Here is an 18461-nt window from a genome sequence, read left to right as displayed (position 1 = left end):
GTGCTGCATTGCATCACATCCACAGTGTACCCTCTCCGTGCATAGATGTATTATATATGTATATTAAATTAAATATTGTGTAACACTTTTCATAATACTGTTATGAAATTTTATTTTTTACTTATTTTTTATTGATCCTGCACACTGATTCTTCTTCTGTTCTCTCCGAGTGCCTTTTATTTGTGTTTCTGGGCACAGAAATGCAGACTGCATCTGCTTCACAACAACAGACAATAATTTTACAAAGAAGAAGAGTGAAGAAATAGAAATGAAAAATGTATAAACAAAAGTGTATGTATCGTTGAAAGTTCAAAAGCTGAACATTTTAACACAAGTCCCCGGTACATCATAAAATGAAAATAAGTCCAGATTAATTTCATATTCCAATATATTTATATACATACCGTCAACATGAATACATTTAATATATTTATCCACTCGCTTTTTACAAAAGTGAACTGAGAAGGAGATGTGTGAAGGTTTCAGCTGAAGTATACAATATTTCATATATATGACTTTCTTCTTCCCTTGAAAAGAATATTGTGTCTTGAATTCTTCCACTTCTCACTGTCTGCATTCTTCTCCTGAGTTTTTTACAGAACATAAGCAAAAAAATCTAGTGTTGAAATCCCTAATCTTTATTTTTTTTGTACACTGGGTAATAAACTCAGTTTATTAATCCAACGTGAGACAGAAAACACCTTTGACATGGTGCCACTACATCGAAGTGCAACACTTTTACTCTTTGACTGACGTCAAACTAAATTAAAATTAAAACTTGTTTAAAATAATACCATCATGGGTTTCTAAAAATAACTAGTGGCGTCACTAGGTTATGGATTGGAAATATTGTGCGCTTCATCATATGGTACTGTGAGATTTTGATTTCTACACTTAGTATGATTAAACGAAAAGAGAAAATTAATTAAAAGGCCTTTTCTTTTTGTGTGTGTGTTTGCTCAGAAACAATAAAACGCCGTTTTTCTCATGATCATTTATTTTGCTGCTTTCAGTATTAAATCAAAAAACGAATGAGGGCATCGTAATTCGCATTTTGTTTTTCAGTTTCGAATCAAAAAACGAACGGACGCAACGTACACGGAACAAGGGTGCACATCGCAAGAAACGTAAAGGCAGTGAGGTAAAAAGAGTGTAAAGTTCCAAACTGTACGTCCGATGAATCAGCGGACACGCTCCGCTCCGACAAACCGACGCTGTCCCTTTAACGCTCGAATGACGTAATCGGCCGCCCTGCTCGTTCATTGGACACTTGCGGACGGGACCTCGCAGCGCTTCCGCTTTGAACGCGACTTGTTTTTCTTGGTTCGAGCGGCGCAGAAGCTACGCGAACTCGGGGAGGCTGAAGGGCTGAGGCGCAAATGGCAGGACTCGCGGACAAGTTCGCCTCCTTCTCGCTGACACAGCTGAACGGCTTGCTGGAGGACGACGAGCAGCTGCACAAGATTGTCACAGAGCTGGAGGAGGTACGTTCCGAGTCCCTCAGAGAGAGTGCGGTGCCTAATTTGCGATGTCATTTTTTACACACACACACACACACACAGCTGAGCATGTCATGATTAGCTCGTTTGCTAAGTGGCCGCGCGGCTTCGGAGGAGGAGGGAGGCCTTTTTTTCTCTTGTCATTTCTCTCGTCATTTCTCTTACAACTTGTAATACAAGTGTTTTTTTTGGAGTGAAGCCCTTGATGCGAATGTCATCATGTGTCTGTCCCCTCGCCTCGATGCGCTGGCGTTTCCCTCCGACTTTCTCTACAACAACTTGTCGTGTGTCGCTTTGTTTTCGATGCTTTTTTTTCCTCCCCCTGACTACTAAGAAAAGGCTGATACTGATAGTTTGTCAAAACTGTCCAACTATTCGCTGACCATCGACGAATGTCCAGTTACAGGGATGGTGTTATTGTTCTACACGATTTCGTGTAACTTACTGACTTGAGAAGGTTGGTACTGCGCAGGACAGTGAGGGATTCGAACCCAGCTCCTTCAGACCAACAGCGATCAATCATGGTCGAGATCCCAAAACTCAGCTCTCTGCCATGATGTTATTATTTTCCATCACCAATTAAATATTATTAGAGGACAGAACACAGACTTTCGAGAGCAAGATTCATTCATTCATAAGCACTCATCATTGCCTTGTTTTCTTACAAATTTCATTAATTTAAGTTCTGTCGAGGATAAAGGAAATTATGGTGATTTCTTTCTCATCAAATTTAAATTTTCAATCACAGGAAAAAAATGCTTGTTTTTCAGAGACAAAAAAAAAAACATAACTTCATAATTTCTTAACCAGTTAAGATGATCTTGGTGTCATTCTGTTCCTTTTCTTCAAGCCCCATCCATTGAAATGATGAAAAGAAGAATTCATTAATTTTTTTTTTTTTTCTGTTATTCTGTGACAGGATAGGAATATCATGTTGTGTCAGTGGGAAACTGGGTGAAAAGTTTTTCTTATAAGTTGCTTCCTACTGAGACGTAAGCTGAATAAAAAGAAAGTTTGTGATAACTTTTCAACAGCCCTCTTACATTTCAGTTTAACTCATGAAGTAATTTTGTTACTTTTCCCTGTAAGTGATGAGTTAGAAAAGTAGTAGTGGCAACTGTCCTCGGCACATCTGTAAGAATGTGCTGCCGTTCTAAGTTTTACTCCAGTTTGTGCTCAGTTACACCGGTGACTTCACACAGAACGTGTGAAATGAATGCGAGGCGGTCTGGACCATGTGGAGTTAAACCCTTGAGCTGGGATTGATTCCTGAAGTTGAAAGACTTGAGTAAAGGTCATTCCTGCTGACGGAAGTGCTGCAAGTGTTTGTGTGGAAAATAATTCTTATCACAAAAGGCTGTGGACTTTTTTTCTTCCGCTTTATCTGGTGTGACTGTCCATAAAAAGCGGCCGACAACCTTGAAACATGTAATTTGCAATGACTGAAATGTATCTTTGGGAAAGGAGAAGCCCAGACTTGGTGGCGTTTCACCTCAGCTAATGGAAATTAGGAGTTGGATGATCAAAATAATCTTGAAAAGGTTATATCTGAGCAACACTGACAGCTTTATTTTGAAGTCTGTTTTAGACATATCCACAAATCATTTGCGCCTTTTCCCAGTCATTAAGGGTTTTGTTTGCCAAGCATGGCTTGGTCACCAAAACACTACTCAACAACTGTCTTGGCGCTGTTTGTTTGGACAGACCAGAGACTCTCACTGTAAAAAATAAAGCAAAATTAAATGCAGGCTCTTCATTTTCACTGGCAGTCCTCACACATAAAGCATATATTTTCATAAATACGGTTCTGAAAGCCCTGACTGTCAGGACACATGAATTTACCACTATCCTCAACTTCAGAACAAGCCAAGACTGGTGGACAGTACAAAGGAATATTGGGTTCATTGAATTTTAATGGTTTCATTAAATTATCCTGTCTACATAGACTGCTTCTAAAAATATGTTTCAGAATTAGACTTCTTGTATTTCTCAACTTCAGTGGGTAACTGTATTGACCACCCACAGTCAAGTATTCATAGTTAGTATCTTAACACTAATTTAAAATTAGTTCATGGTTTCTAGCAGCCAAGGCCACCTGCACTTAAGACACAAAAGAGGGACTTGGCTAATATTTTGCAAACCCTCTGCTTACACCCCTTGCGGGCCACAAAAGACACTAGCCAGATGAGTCAGCCCTCCTACCAATTTATCTACAGGCATCTGCAAGCTTGAAAACTGTTCAAATAAGGTTTCTCTCTTACTGTTGCTAAGTTGTAGGAGACAAGCCTTTGTCAATTCCTTGCTAAATATAGTATTTGCTAGCTTGGTTCTGTTTTCAGATAAAAGGACCTTGTTTGTTTGTGAGATGTTTTGTTTTAATTTGAATGTTTGTGTACCAATGACTTTTGATACTCCCAATTATGTAAATATGTGCTGGGCTTGATTAGATTGGTTCTGATCACACCACATATTGCTTTAAAGATTAGTTTGTTGTTTCACTTCATTCTCTGCATTAGTTTTCTTTATTTATCTGCAAACAATTAAAAATGCAGTTACAGCTAGAACTCATAAGAGGTTTAATTTGTCATATGAAGTCATCCCATTGTTTCTTGTAGGGGGGGAAATAATCAGTTCTCAGACAAAAAGATGACAAAATTTATCAAGACATCAGATTGATGTTCTTGGATGGACACATTTATTAATTTGCCTCATGAGTGTTTATGGTATGAAGAAGTAAAGTTCAAAATATCACTTCCTAAATCTTTCACTCTGTATTTTAATATATGTTAAAGTATATGGACATTTCCATTAGAGGCCCTGTGTAATGTTACTAATGAATGTTTCATGTTAGCCTTAATTTGATCACAAGCTTAAGCCTTTCTTTATGCTATTGTAAGGGTTTTTTTACTGTAAAAGCTGTTTATATAATCTTAATTGTTTGTAGCTACATATTTATATCTACATTACATTTATTTAGCAGATGCTTTTTCTCCAACGCGAATTACAATGCATACTATGTAATGTTACCAGCCTGCACACCTTATTCACCAAAGCGACTTACACTGCTAGATACACTACTTACACTGGGTCACTCATCCATACGTACATACATCAGTGGAACACACACTCTCTGTGTTACTCACACATTATGGGGAAACTGAACAGCATGTCTTTGGACTGTGGGAGGAAACCGGAGCACCCGGAGTCAACCCATGCAGACACGGGGAAAACATGTAAACTCCATGCAGGCTGAGCAGGGATCGAACCCACGTTCTCTCTCACTACCCAGGTGCTGTGAGATGGCAGCACTACTCCCTGTGCCACCGTGCTGCCCTAAAGTATGTAAACTATACTATCTAAAAGTTAGTGTAGGGGCTAACAGGTGGTTTACTGGTTAGTACTGTTGCCCTGCACTAAAGGGACCCTGGTTCGCATTCCTGCGGCTGCTGCACAGCTCTTGAGCAGCGTACAAGTAAAAACTTAGCCAGCAGTGTAAATAATTGTAAGTAGTTTAGCATCTTGTCACTTCAAAGAGGAGTGTCAGTTAATTTCAGGGATAGCACCCTTGAAACTTTCATTTCATTTGTGATTTAGATTGACGGTTCTGATTGGTTAAAGTTCTCAGTGTTATAGAAAGGAAGTAGGAAGTATGTACAGTAGTTGGTGTTATGAAAGAGGTGTGATCATGTTAATAAACTGTGGAGAAATATGTCTCCATCCAGTGGATACAGTGTTGCCCTTAAGCATTTGGACATTCATAATGAAAGGTTAAAGTACAAGCTGTTGTTTTTAATAAATATATCTTTATATTTTCATGAATAGTTGTGGCAGTTTCTCCTACTATTCCATAAGGGACAAGTATATGTGAAAAATATACCGTGACTATAACCAAAGCTAAATTCATGTGCTGGCAATGTGTTCTATCATTGATATAGAGATGTTAAATGCTTATTTCTTTTATTTAGACATTTTCCTTATAGTCATGGCACACTATGCAAAATAAAGCAGTCACACAGTCCTGTGAAATTAAATCAGGAAAAAAACATTCCCTTTTCATGTATCGCATGATTTGCTCTTGCTTCTTTTCTTCCACCTTTCTTTCAATAAAATCCTTTATTGTTGATGACGATATACCGGAAACACAGGGTGCTGAGCTATGCAGGGTGCAGTCTGGATGGGATTAGAGTCAATTTCAGGATAGCCGCACACACACAAACTCACAAGTACATTCACACAATACGGGCAATTTTGAAGTCGGTAATCTACCCTGAAACACATGTCTTTGAACCTTGGGAGAAACCTGGGGCACATGGAACAAACCCATTGCGAACCAAGGGAGAACGTGCAAACTCCATACAGATTGGATGAGGCTTGAACCTGCGCTCAACCTCACAATTCAGGTGCTCTGACACACCTGCGCTACCAGAAATGTGTTTGATCTTGCAGGTTTTCACCTTTTTGCCAGACTGACGGTGGGTCTCCCACACAGAAAGTGTGTGTGCTGGAAACTCCGGACTTATTTTGTATCTCTTTTGCAAAGATAAATATTATGCTGAAATAAAGAAAAGCTGTAGGACTTCTGGCCTTGACTGTAAACTTGATGTCAGTATACTTTGCAACAAGCTTATAAAAAGAAAGGAAGTATATTTTTTTGAGATAAATTTTAAGCAAATATCTCAATCATCCAAACCATTAGTTGTTTTTGAATTTGATACCTTTTTCTGTTTACCCCTGCATTGTTTTTTCTCTTGATTAAAATAATTACCTGTCTTTGTGATACAGCATAATGAAAAAAACTTGTCTATCCAGCAAAGTATGCTTTGGGTGCAACAAGAAACAATTACCGCACCATTGAATTTTGTTTGGAATTTCTTGACGCACTGGGAAGTGTCTGAACAATGTGAACAAGTCACCATTCTTTTGTCTGCTGAAGCTTTAGTGTACTAGAATTTAAATGTATTTTCACTCTCTCTGAAACTAAATATTTGATATAGATTTACATTGTCATAAGACATCAGGTTCATGAGATTTTACTTTACCTCCACTTTGTATAATAAGACCACCAGGTCTTATTAATCAGCTGAAACACTTATTGTTCATGCCATCTATTATATCAAATTTGAAACAGAATTCTGTCTCTAGGAGGAACTTTGACAGGAGTCATCGATAATGCTCTGGTAAACTAACCTTCCCATTTTTTTTGTCCTGCCGCTTGTTCTGTTGTTATGGAACTGGAGTGATTATTATTTTTTTTTTTTTTTAAAAACTGTACAGCTCAAACTACTCTGCGTTACATGACCCAGCACTGGAACTTTTCAGAGATGTTTTTTTGGCCAATGCACAAACTGTTTAGATTAGAGGGAGGCCCTCTGGTTAGTGATGTTTGTTTTAAGGCTACTTTGAGGTCCTTGCACAGTGAGTTAGTAAACTGATTTGTTATTTCCTGTGGGTGAAACAAGTGATGGATTGGAATGAAGAATCTTTTAAAGGTGATATCCTATTATAGTAAACTGTCAGGTTGTAAAATCAATCTGTCTAAATCTATGGCTATGCAACTGACTTCTTCCTACTTCCACTTGGAGCTTCCCCTTTAAACCGGCAAAGTATGGCTTTAGATACGTAGGATTTTTTTGTAATTTCAGATCTCCTGCATTTTCTAAGCACCAGCTATTCACCACTAATTAGTTGTCTAAATGTGTGTTGGATGCATCATTCTTATCCACAGCTCAAAAAATGGTGTTTCATCCTCCTTAGAGCTCCCTAATACAGGTGGCTTTAAATACCTACAACTATGGCACCTTATTGCTGCCCTTGAAAAGATGAGTAGTCTATGGCCAGAATGACCTAAAGCCAAGAAAAAGCTCATTACACCAACTCATCACCTTTGGAGTATGGTCTCTGCATTATACACTGTTTTATCAAGTGTTGGTACTGGCTCTTATAATACATTGAGGGAGTCATGGGAACAGGACCTTGACTTTTCTTTTAGCAATTATGAATGGTCATCTGTATGTGCCGATCTTCCCTTCTTAGACCTCCCCTTGCATCCAGGGACAAAACTTCTGTCTCATTCACAGAATCTACCTCACGCTATTGCAGCTTCATAGGATGTTCCCATTGGCACTGAGATTTCAACTATGTTTTATATGCAAAGCCTCTTTGTTGACTTCACTGCATTTATTCTGGCAATGTGAAAATATCTAAGTGTACTATATATGGGGTTCATGCAATCATTCAGAAAAGCTTTGACAAAAACTTTGATTTGTGTCCATCTGTTTTGTTAAACAGCAACCCAGATTCTTATTTTGATGATTCTGTGGTACATAAGTCAACTACTCTTTGCATTGTATTCATCTTAATGTTGTGGTCCACCTCAAAAGTTCCCTTTTTTAAATTTCTTCCAATGGAAAAATTTACGTTTGATTTCCATGACAATTCTACTGAATTCTAGAATGTTTAGGCACCCTTACTGAAGTTATTTGAATGGGCTGCATGATCACACCTGTGATTAATTGTAGCCTTTTGAACCTGAGCGCTCCCTCTATGTATGTGGAAATATTTGCAATTTTCTTATATTCTGTCTACCTGTATGTTGTTGTGACCACAGATTCTCGATGGTGTTGTGAAATGAAATTTCACTGGGCCACTGTAGGATATTCTCCTTTTCATTCTTGAGCTATTCCAGTGTTGCTTTAGCTTCATTATTTGCCATTGTTGTCCTGCCTAGCAGACTGAAGCAGGTTCTTTTGTAATATTTCTGTGTTTTGCTCCAGCTGCTTTTCTCTTTTAACAAGAAGCCCACTCTTGGCTGATGGAAAACAGCTCCATCCATGGCATGATACTAACAGCACCATACTTTGTTTGGATGGTGTTTCTTGAGACATGGGCAATGTTTGCATATGGAAGACAGACACAGAAGAAGCAATTCAGTTTTTTAATGTGTCTGGAAATTGGCAGTGAGTATGACACAGCTACAATGCAGAAAAAGACTTTTTGGTTTAAAAAAGGCCAAAATTATCAAAATACTATGACGCAAATCTATCATGTGCTGTATTTGGGTACGCTAGTTGGTGTGGAGTATTAAGATTTTAGAAATGTGTATATTCTTACCTCATTTGTTTGAATTGTGCAGTTATTCTGTATCTTTGCAAGGTGATGTGAAACTGCATTGTATTGTGGGTTTTCTGTTTCAGGTACAGCAGGTACAGCAGTCCAAGGAAATGACACTGGCCAGCAACCGCAGACTGGCGGAGCAGAACCTCCAGCTTCAACCCCAGCTGGACTGTCAGAAGAACGAGCTAACCAAGCGCTATCGGCAACTACAGGAGGTCTTTGAATTGTACCAGCTGCACAAGTCCACTCTGGGTAATGTTGCCAATTCTAAAGTTCTTTACAAACAGCCACTGACTACTTTCTGAGATACACCTGCTCATTAGTGCAAACAGCCTGCTACTCAAAGTAGAGAATTGTGTGGCCTCAAGTCTGCCCCCCAATCTCGCTCTCTCGTATACATGTATAGTTGTCAGTTTGGTTCCTTATAGTTGTTACTTTGTGTTAGAACGGTCACAGCCTATGTGATTTAAATAATATTGAACTTGGCGCGATTGTTGAAGCTAGATGTGACGGTTCCGGTATCTCGGAAACAGCCACGCTTCTGGGATTTTCATTTTAGTTTATACAGAATTGCGCAGTCTCTCCTGTGAGATCAGAACAAGATGATGAGGTTTCAGTGAACATTTAGTCACCAAAACTGGACAACCAAAAGTGGAAAATCATTACCTGCTCTGTACACTTACATTTATTCATTTAGCAGATGTGACATTCTTCTCAGAGGAAAAGTACAGTGAGTTACATACCAGTGCCATTTTCCATTACTCAGAATACAATGAGTGCGTTACACTGTAAAATCTCAATTTCTGTTGCGATGTGCTGATGGCAGGCTTAGAAATTGGTTTAAAAAAAAATAAATAAATAAATAAAAATAATGAAACACTCCTGCCTAGTGACTCATAATGGTGTGGGGATTTTTTTTTTTTTTTTTTTTATTTTTTTTATTTTATTATAGCCGCATCAGATGTTTTTTAGTACCAGCTGAGCATTTTTTGAATGCCAGAAAGTACCAAAACATTGCTGCAGACCTGTTCATCCTTTCATGGCCAGTTTTGGCCTTTCTGAAATTGATTCTTCTAGTGGGATTATGTGCCTTGTTACAAAACACACATCATCCCAAATAGGTTCTAGGAACATAACAGGCCTGCACAGTCTCCATCTTGGTATCATTTGGAACACATTGTAAGCAGAATGAAAGTCCTATTCAGAAATCTGCAGAAACTATGCGAAGCTGTCAAGTCAGCATGTACCAAGAACACCTGTGGACTGTACAGTACTTTGATGCAGAATTCATGATGTTCCCAAGTCAATGAAGGTGCTAGCTGGTATTAGGTAGGTGTATTTTACATTTTTTCCATTTAGCAGACTCCCCCCCCAAGTGATGTGCATCTCATAGAAAATACAGTTTGTGCATTACCTTAGGAGAAAGACATAGCTGCAGATGTACGACTCTTAAGTACAGTTAGTTTCCTTCACCATATGCACCAACATTCATCACACAAGTACTTTTATAATGTAAGTGTATGTATTACGTGCTTGAAAGTAGACATGAATTCGTAATATACTTCATCCTGTAGTTCTTTAATTTAGCAATATGGATAGTCTGGTCAATTCATGTCCTTGTTGAGACCCTGTTGTCATGTTGTACCCTTGAGTGATGTGTTGCTCATAGTATTACCTTATTCCATAAGACACTTTGGGCAAATACATCAGTTAGTTCTGTAATACTTATTTTCTGAATAAACCACAATTATATTTAAAAAAAAAAGAAAAATTGGAGCGCAATCTGCTTTTTGAAATTTTAAAAGAAAAAGTTATAATAGTTTGATTTTAGTAGTAATAGTTGGTCTGCCTGACGCCTTCATACTACTTGTAAGCCTTAGTGGCACATCTATTTATAACATAATGTGAGACACCAACCAGACCGGTTTATCCAGGATTGTATCTGAAGTTACTGGGAAACTCCAGGCTGTCCTCTCAGACCTGTTGTATGACTAAGCAGTTTCTCTGTCTCTTGTCATCACACTGAATCAGAGGCCTTGACTGTGAACCAGTTTTTCTCACAGATCTGACATCACCACTACCCCCTACTAAGTATTGTGGGACTCTTGATGAAGAAGCTGCTCCAGCGGTGCCCTTTCTAGGCCCTGCCAACATTCAGCTCTTATACAGGCTGCAGAGGCTGTCAGGAAGTTTCTTTCAATTGTTCATCATCCACTGAAGGAGACCCCCCACCTGGAAAGTGAACCATCAATGGCCTCTTGTTTCATTGCATGCAGGGCTGTTCTAGCTGTTTTCCTCTAAATGAGTGAGTTTGAGAACCAGGTCCTTCCAAAGATGCAACTGCAGTTTCAGTATTTGTTTTTGTTGATTCTCTTTCGGTGAAGTGTCTCATTGGCATCTTTATTTGATTCTGTTGGAATTGAAGTAACAGCTCCGATCCTTTTTGTTCACAGTTCAGGACTTGTAGGGTTTGTGGGTCTTTGTATTTAATGTACATAAGCAATTTTTGTACCTATGCCTTTTTCCCAGTTTTTTTTCCGCCACTCAAAAGGTTACAGGAAACAGGAGTCGGTTATCTGAAGCTCCACTCGCATAGTGACTCCACCCTCGAGCAGAGGCTCCTGTCTCATGACTGACTAACTTGTTTGCTATGACTTTTCCCTGCCTCCATTACTCCTACGTTGCCTGGGCTCATTAACCTGACAGTATTTCTTTGTATTCCCTGCAGTTTAAGGAAAATCACAACTATATTAGCAGTAGTTTAGTAAGACCGCTATTTACTAGCTTGTTGACTAGCATAAATTGAGCATTAGTGAACTGATGATCTCCCACCCTGACCTATGCATGTACCAGTAATCTGGAAACACTGCTAGTGAGAAGAAATGTCATTTTATTTGTGTTTCTTGACACAAGTGCTCTTAACATTTGGTGTTTCACCTTTAAAGCATCTGAAATAAACCTTGTACCAGTGGCAAAGATTGTAACATAGTTTTATATGTTTAGAGGATGATGTGGAACGCTGAGCTCTACTGTGATGAGTGTTATACAGTGCTGCTTGAAAGTATATGAACCCTATAGGGATGTTCTTTCTTGTATAAAATATTAAAGTTCTAAAATGAATAAATGACTGATTTACACCCCTGATTCTACCTATCTGCTCAGTTTAACTAATGCAACTTGGGCTTCACTTGTTTTTGCACCTGCACTACTTCTGTGTTTCTGTTACACACACAATTTCCTCTAAACCAACATATACAATTGGTCATTACACACCTATTATGTCACAGAAGACAGGCTGATTTTCATTAACCATTTTGTGGTAAAACTAAGGGACACAAGGGTTCACATACTTTAAAGCAGCACTGGATGCAGTTTGGCTGCAACATAACATCCATTTCATTTTAACTGTCCCCTCTTTACGTGGGAAGCCCCCAGAAAGAAAAAAATGTGGAGAGAAAGTATGCTTAAAAAAATAATTTTCACGTGTGAATCAAAGGTGGGTAGAGATCCAAACATGGTACTCAAAAGTACAGTTAATTTTCAAAAAAAAAAGCTTTTGTAAAAGTGCTCCTTTAAAAATGTGTGTAGGTGAAAGTTAGAGGGGGAAAAAAAAAGTATTAGGTGTAAAAAGAACAAGCATCAAGTTATTTTGATTCAAATTAAGTTTCGTAATGTTCTGAACCACTGCTATGTCAATTCCAAATTCAAGTTAAAAATTTTAGCTCTTATTGTTATCAGCTGAGGGTGTGTATCGGTGCTTAGTTTTTAGGTTTTCAGGTTATCAGTCAGTTACACAAGCTGAAAGGCAGGTGGGTGTCCTGTTTATTTTTTTAGGCCCCCCCCCTTTGTTTTTTGCTTCTCTATATCTGCCTTTTGAGTTTGATTCCTGGATTGCTCTGTTGCTTTTGTGCTCAATTTACGGATATGATTGGCTAGATTGCAGTGCATCATTCATTCATGGTGTCACACACCTCCTGCTCCTAGACACTGTGGAGTGTATAAGCTCTGCCTCCTGATCGCTGGGAAACATGGAACAAGCTTTTGTGTAATATCCCACAAAACGTGGAACTTTTCAACCTGTCAACACTTTAATTTCTGCCATAAACCTGGACTGATGCAGTTTTACAGTCTGTCACAATAAATTGAAATAGTCACAAAGCCACAAAAATGTATTGCATTTATTGTGTACACACTACTAATGGGCACTCGACCTAATGACTCACCTTTGCAGCTGCATTTGTAATTTGCTAAATCCCCTTTTCTGTGCTGTTATTTTGTCTTTTCCTCATATAGTCTTGAGACTATATATTTTTACTTTGCCTACATGGTAATATATTATTCACAATCTTTTATCTGTTATCTTTAAACTTTTTACACTCCAAGGTATGAAAAGTAAAGTTTATTTGCTGCCAAGTTCATTGAACATAGTTGAGGCTGCACACGAGAAATTTATATGAGAAGGAAAATTGTAACATTCCTAAAAATTACGAATATATATTTAACATATCCCTGTTTTCTGTTGTGTCTTTTTGTTTACATTTGAGCAATATGTGGAGGGTACCATTGAAATGGGGTGACTAGTGTTTCTTTGGGCCTTTTTTCCTTTCCTTTTTAAATCCTGTGACTTTCTCGCCCCGAACAGATCACAAGACTGGTAACCTGTCCCTGGATACCCTGTTAGCGCTTCTTCAAGCAGAAGGTGCAAAGATTGAGGAGGAGACAGAGGTGAGTTCATATGATGCAAACTGTCCCCACCCCAGCTTTGCATGACCATGTCCCGGTTTCAGTGTGTTTAGGGAAAACAAAGAACTGAGGGTGAGAAACTAGGCCAGTGGAGTTGTTCCCCTTCCTGAAATTTTTCCTAAAATTAAAATGAAATTATTACAGGACAATAGATGTGACCAACAATGAGGAAAACAAAATACTAAACTTATATATGAGTAAAGTGAGTAATTTCTGCAAAATTAACCATAACAAACTAGTAGACCAGAGAAACTCACTAATATGTGAATTATGCAGAGCCACAGATGATATGGTAAATAAGGATACTTGTAACCTGCGCAGGTTCAAGCCCCTGGGAACTCTTGTTGTGTCTTATAAGTACTTAATGGACCGGTGTGCGATCCACTCTACAAAGCAAATGGACACCTTTCTTCTTCCGTAGCAAAACTAACTATTGCGTGTACTTTCTACTTCCTATCATACTGACAATCTGAACCGATCACAAAATTGAATATGATAAACCTAACTCATGACAAAAATATCAGATTTAATACAAATAAATATAAACATATATTATACAAGTTATATAAGAATTTTTGTTTCAAATATTAGAAAATATTTTGATTTTGTCACTGTTTGCCTAATGAGGTGATTTGATGGAACAAGTTAACGCTATTAAGTGAGGTATGGGTAAATTCAGCTGCAATATTTAAAAAAAAAAAAAAAAAAAAAAAATGTAAAGCAGCAAATGTCAGCCCTCCAGTATGTCCCCCCACACTTCCATTTATCTCTTCCTCAGATCATGGCAGACTCATTCCTGGAAGGTGGCTTGACACTGGATAGCTTCATTGATGAGTACCAGAACAAGCGCAAGTTGGCCCACCTGCGGCGTGTGAAAATCGATAAGCTGCAAGAGATGGCGTTGAGGGAACAGCGACTTCCTCAGACATTCATCCCCAACGTCCGACCCCAGGAGACCCCATCTATCCCACTTGCTGAATCCAGCGGACCCCCAACACCTCTCCCTAGGAGGGCACCTCCTCCCCCACCACCCCAAGCATCCCCAGCCCTCCAGCCTGTTCCAGGCCCCTACACAGCAGTTTTGCCATACCCTGCTGTGCCCTATCCGCCAGTCCCACCTAGGGTGGGTCGAGCACTCTCAGGCCAAAACCCGGGTTATCCAAACCCTTTTGAGTCCCCGTACCCTCCACCCCTCCCACAGAGGCCATCCCCTCGCATTATCCCACAACCAGGGTTCATCATGCAGTGATTAGTGCTGGGTGTCAGATCAAGTTTTACTCCACTTGTGACTGCGTTGAACGTGCTCTTGTTGGGTGGCCTCTGCCATACCGCATCTCAAGCAATATGTAAACATACAGTGTGTGTTGTCACTTAATCATCTTCACAGATGACAAAATAATTCAGTCTAACTTGCAGTCAGGGATGTAGGTCTTATCCTTCATTTAACCAAGATAAACAGCGCAACGGACCACATGTCGTACATCTTCTGTTTTTATAATTAAAGTTTAGAGCTAGTGCTGAATGTTTGTTGGAAGGGTTTGGTTGCACTATTGGGGGTGCATGTTGAATTTTTGCCTCTTCAGTGTGGAGTGAAATGACAGAAAAGAGCCGTTCTCTGTATGTTATATTCTCTGCAGCCTTCCAACTGTCCCGTGTTGCTTGTGAATAGAAAACAAGCTTTACTACAGCATGAGTCTGGAGAAATGGCCCCAGCGAAAATCAGGACCGTAGGTTTGCAGTAACTAGCTTGACACGTACTGGTACATATGCAAAGAAATGGCTGATAATACTGTGTTGTTTTATACAAGTCTTGTAAATGGAATTTTGTCTCCTTTGTATTGAGAGGATGAAAACATTTTTGATGTCCAGGTTATTTGTGCAAACCTGTAGCCAAAGATGTTTTATATTCAAACTGCTCCTGGAGTACCATATGACAAGTAGTGTTTCACATGTTCTTTCTCTGAGGTATACTGCACAGAGAAGTGACAAAAAAATTGGATTCTGTGACAATTGATATTTTGTGTATGCATTTCTTGGAGGGACCTAGTATGTCTCTTTAAGATGCAGTGGTACATATGGAAGTGTACACTGTACCAGATTTGCAGTGTGGCCTGTTATATTGCAGCTGAGATCTTGTCTGTCTTCCATTCTTTTCTGTTGTCATAAAGATGAGAAGATGCGTATTTACTTTTGAAGCCTAACTGCATCTGATTGACCTACAGGAGCTTATTCATCGTAAGAGTGAGGCAGCTGTGAGTATTGGCACCAATGCTGGCTGTTCTTGTTCCGGCTAGTTGTATGCCATGATGCTGGGAAATTCTTTACAGCCTGATTCAATATATATTTCTCCCCTGTTAGTGCTATTCTATTCCAGTAGTTATTTCTATAACTCTCAGAATTAAGATAGTACATTTAAAGATTGTGTCATGTGTTTTGAAGAGGTAATCTTTTTCACTTTTTACATTTTGAGGGATAATCCAGGGACCTCCTGCTGAATACTTTGCCCACCTAAGCCTCAGAGCATAGTTTGGGAACTTTTCTGTTGGAGGAAGTGTTGCTACACTGCTGTTACAGTGGACAGCCTGTGCCTCCCTTGGGATAATATATGTATTGCACGACTGAAGGGTCCGTTCTGTCACTTTACCTACGTTCTCTTTCCATATACTATGCACTAAATCCTCCGCAATCCTACTTTATATATGCATATATGGAGGTTATTTATCTAATTATTGGCACTTTTCTACCAAAACGGTGGTAAACATTTGTTTACTCAACTTCTTCCTACAACTTTGAAGTTATTGTGCTGCAGGTAACACCACCAGACCTGAAAAGCTGCCAGTCATTGATAACTTGGATCAAAGTGGATATATTAGTGGGGTTCTTACGCCTTGTGAAGTTGTACGACTACAGAACTGCATGGTTTTAGTTCTCGGACCCTCGTTCTTCATGTCCTTATTTCGTGTGTATTTAATTTCAGTATTTTCCCAAGTCCCTTTTTGAATGACAAGTATACCACTGTCCTTTCCACAATATCCTTGCCTTGTTCAGTCTGTGTCAATATAGATATAATTTTAAAGAACCTCTTTCTCCTTTTTAAGCCTTATGCAAAACTCAATGGACTGATAATGTGACTCACCCACACATCTTATATGTTGAGCGTCTTATTTCCCGTATTATTTTTTGATAAGTTGTTTTTGTGAAACTTTTTTTTCACAAGACTGCTCAGTTCAGCTTCTCTTGACTAACCTGTTAATAGAAACCTGTAGTTTCCATATTTTTGGTGAATAGCACAATATGGGTGAGAAGATTCAATAGTTGGGGAAAGTATAGAAAAATTGGTGCTTCCAAAATTAGGAAACAAAGTAGATTCCGTTATAGAGTATTTCAGTAACATTGACATCACTCCTAAAAGCATGTTGTCCCTTTTTCCATTTTGTATATTTTGATGTGACAAATCTTTTGCAAAAACACCATAAACATTAATATTTCTTACAGTCCAGTTCTCACTGTAGAGGCCTACATTGAGATCTTTTTGTAATCTTGTACACTCCTGTAAAATTTGGTGGTCATAGCAATGCTGGTATGACTAATGAGGATTGTAATACTTTATGGTAATGCTGTTACTGGTGACTTTTTGAACTTAATAAAATAGTTTTTATACTTGAATACCATCCTAATTCTTCCTGAATAAAGACATTGATTTGTTAGCTTGTGCATGTTGTCCAGTATAGAACAGTGCAGAGTGTGTTTTGGTAGCTGTCTCCCCCTTCTGGACTCCCTTCTCCATCTGCTGTGAAGGTTTCTCTGAACCAATACTGTACTCTGAAGTGAGATTAACTTCAGTGTCATTTTATTGATGTCATTTTGTACAGAGAACTATAACACATCTGCAACGCATTTAAAAACGTGCTCTATTATTGTTTGAGAAAGAAAGAGAGACTGAAGTGATTTACACACCACAGTACATGTAATATCAGTAAAGGCCCTTAGAAAAATCCTACCGTATTAAATGCAGTTTTCCTTAGCATTTATTTTGTCTTCACTGTTCTGTTTTTACATTGATTTTCTTTAGTTTTTTCCCATGTTTTTAAATGTAACATTTTCTACAGAGAACAGAATGTAAGGAAAAAGATTAAATAATGAAATTTAATAGCTCACTAACCTAGTCCTGCAGCTTAGTCCACACTTCTCTCTGCAAGCTGTATACTGTCTCTGGTGATAGTTATTGTCGGACTCTTCTGTTCTTGGTGTAATAACTGACAGTTTGTTTCAGTGGGAGCCTCGTCTGAAGAGAGACACGTTCCTTCAAACATTTGCTTATGTCAATACCAGTCCTTGTTCACACAACATACGGAAGACTGACACTGAGCACAGCTGCTTCATAGGAAAGGAGCACTAGTGTGTGTGTATTTTATTTCCTCCCCACAACTCCCTGTGTTTATTAATATCCTGCTGTGTACTACAAAGGGTGTTTCTGCTGGTGCAGACCAGGGTAAACACATTTTATTAAAGGCAATACAGCAGTGGAAGGAATGAGACTTGAACCAGCAATCTACAGTACCAACTGTCCTAATGAGAAAGCTCAGAGTAAGACTACAATCCAAATAATGAATATGGAAGAAACCAGTTCAGCTGTTCAAAACGCAAAGAAAGATTTTAAAAAAAAAAAAAAAACTGTAGGGCCTCCTGAAAAACTATTGATCACCCCTGCTTTCAGTTTAATACATTTTTGCAGAAACCCAGAATGAAATCACTGCTATACATTAATTCCGCTATGAAATTCTGAATAATTCCCTTTGTGAACAGAAAAATGCAGTAGACTGGGGTATCCTTTGAAGGAAATCATATTTTTGTTAAATTTCTGTTTGTACAGCTGAGTAATTTAGAGTAAGTACTTTGTTCAAGTGTACTATAGCTGGATGGGGGATTCGATACTGTGATCTCTGGGTCTAAATGCAGCTGCTCTAACCACTGCAGTACCAGCTGCCTGTTATGATTTGATGGCAACTTGATGATTAGGTTCACAGACAGGTGACCTTTGCATAGCAGGACAGTTCCCCTTGAAGGAAATCACGGTGATATAATGAAATAATTTCAGTAATTTGC

General features: G+C 38.7%; 1 protein-coding gene across 1 annotated transcript; it reads left to right on the top strand.

The window, feature by feature from the left end:
* The first annotated feature begins 1311 nt into the window (after positions 1-1311).
* On the top strand, positions 1312-17335 carry vps37bb (VPS37B subunit of ESCRT-I b). The gene is made up of 4 exons (XM_018745093.2): positions 1312-1484; positions 8693-8864; positions 13255-13337; positions 14134-17335. Exons 1-4 carry the CDS (start codon positions 1380-1382, stop codon positions 14602-14604), a joined length of 831 nt encoding a protein of 276 aa, XP_018600609.2. The 5' UTR covers positions 1312-1379; the 3' UTR covers positions 14605-17335.
* Positions 17336-18461: the final 1126 nt, after the last annotated feature.

Source organism: Scleropages formosus, chromosome 6 (assembly GCF_900964775.1).
Source record: "Scleropages formosus chromosome 6, fSclFor1.1, whole genome shotgun sequence".
NCBI lineage: Eukaryota > Metazoa > Chordata > Actinopteri > Osteoglossiformes > Osteoglossidae > Scleropages > Scleropages formosus.
The sequence above is the reverse complement of the archived record's forward strand: the minus strand, read 5'-3'. Positions and strand labels throughout refer to the sequence as shown.

What these genes read in the sequence shown, in the direction of transcription:
- vps37bb (XM_018745093.2), top strand. Translation starts at nt 1,380, where the DNA reads ATGGCAGGACTCGCGGACAAGTTCGCCTCCTTCTCGCTGACACAGCTG. An exon ending in TTGTCACAGAGCTGGAGGAG is followed by an intron (nt 1,485 to 8,692) that starts GTACGTTCCGAG and finishes TTTCTGTTTCAG; the next exon opens with GTACAGCAGGTACAGCAGTC. An exon ending in AGATTGAGGAGGAGACAGAG is followed by an intron (nt 13,338 to 14,133) that starts GTGAGTTCATAT and finishes TCTCTTCCTCAG; the next exon opens with ATCATGGCAGACTCATTCCT.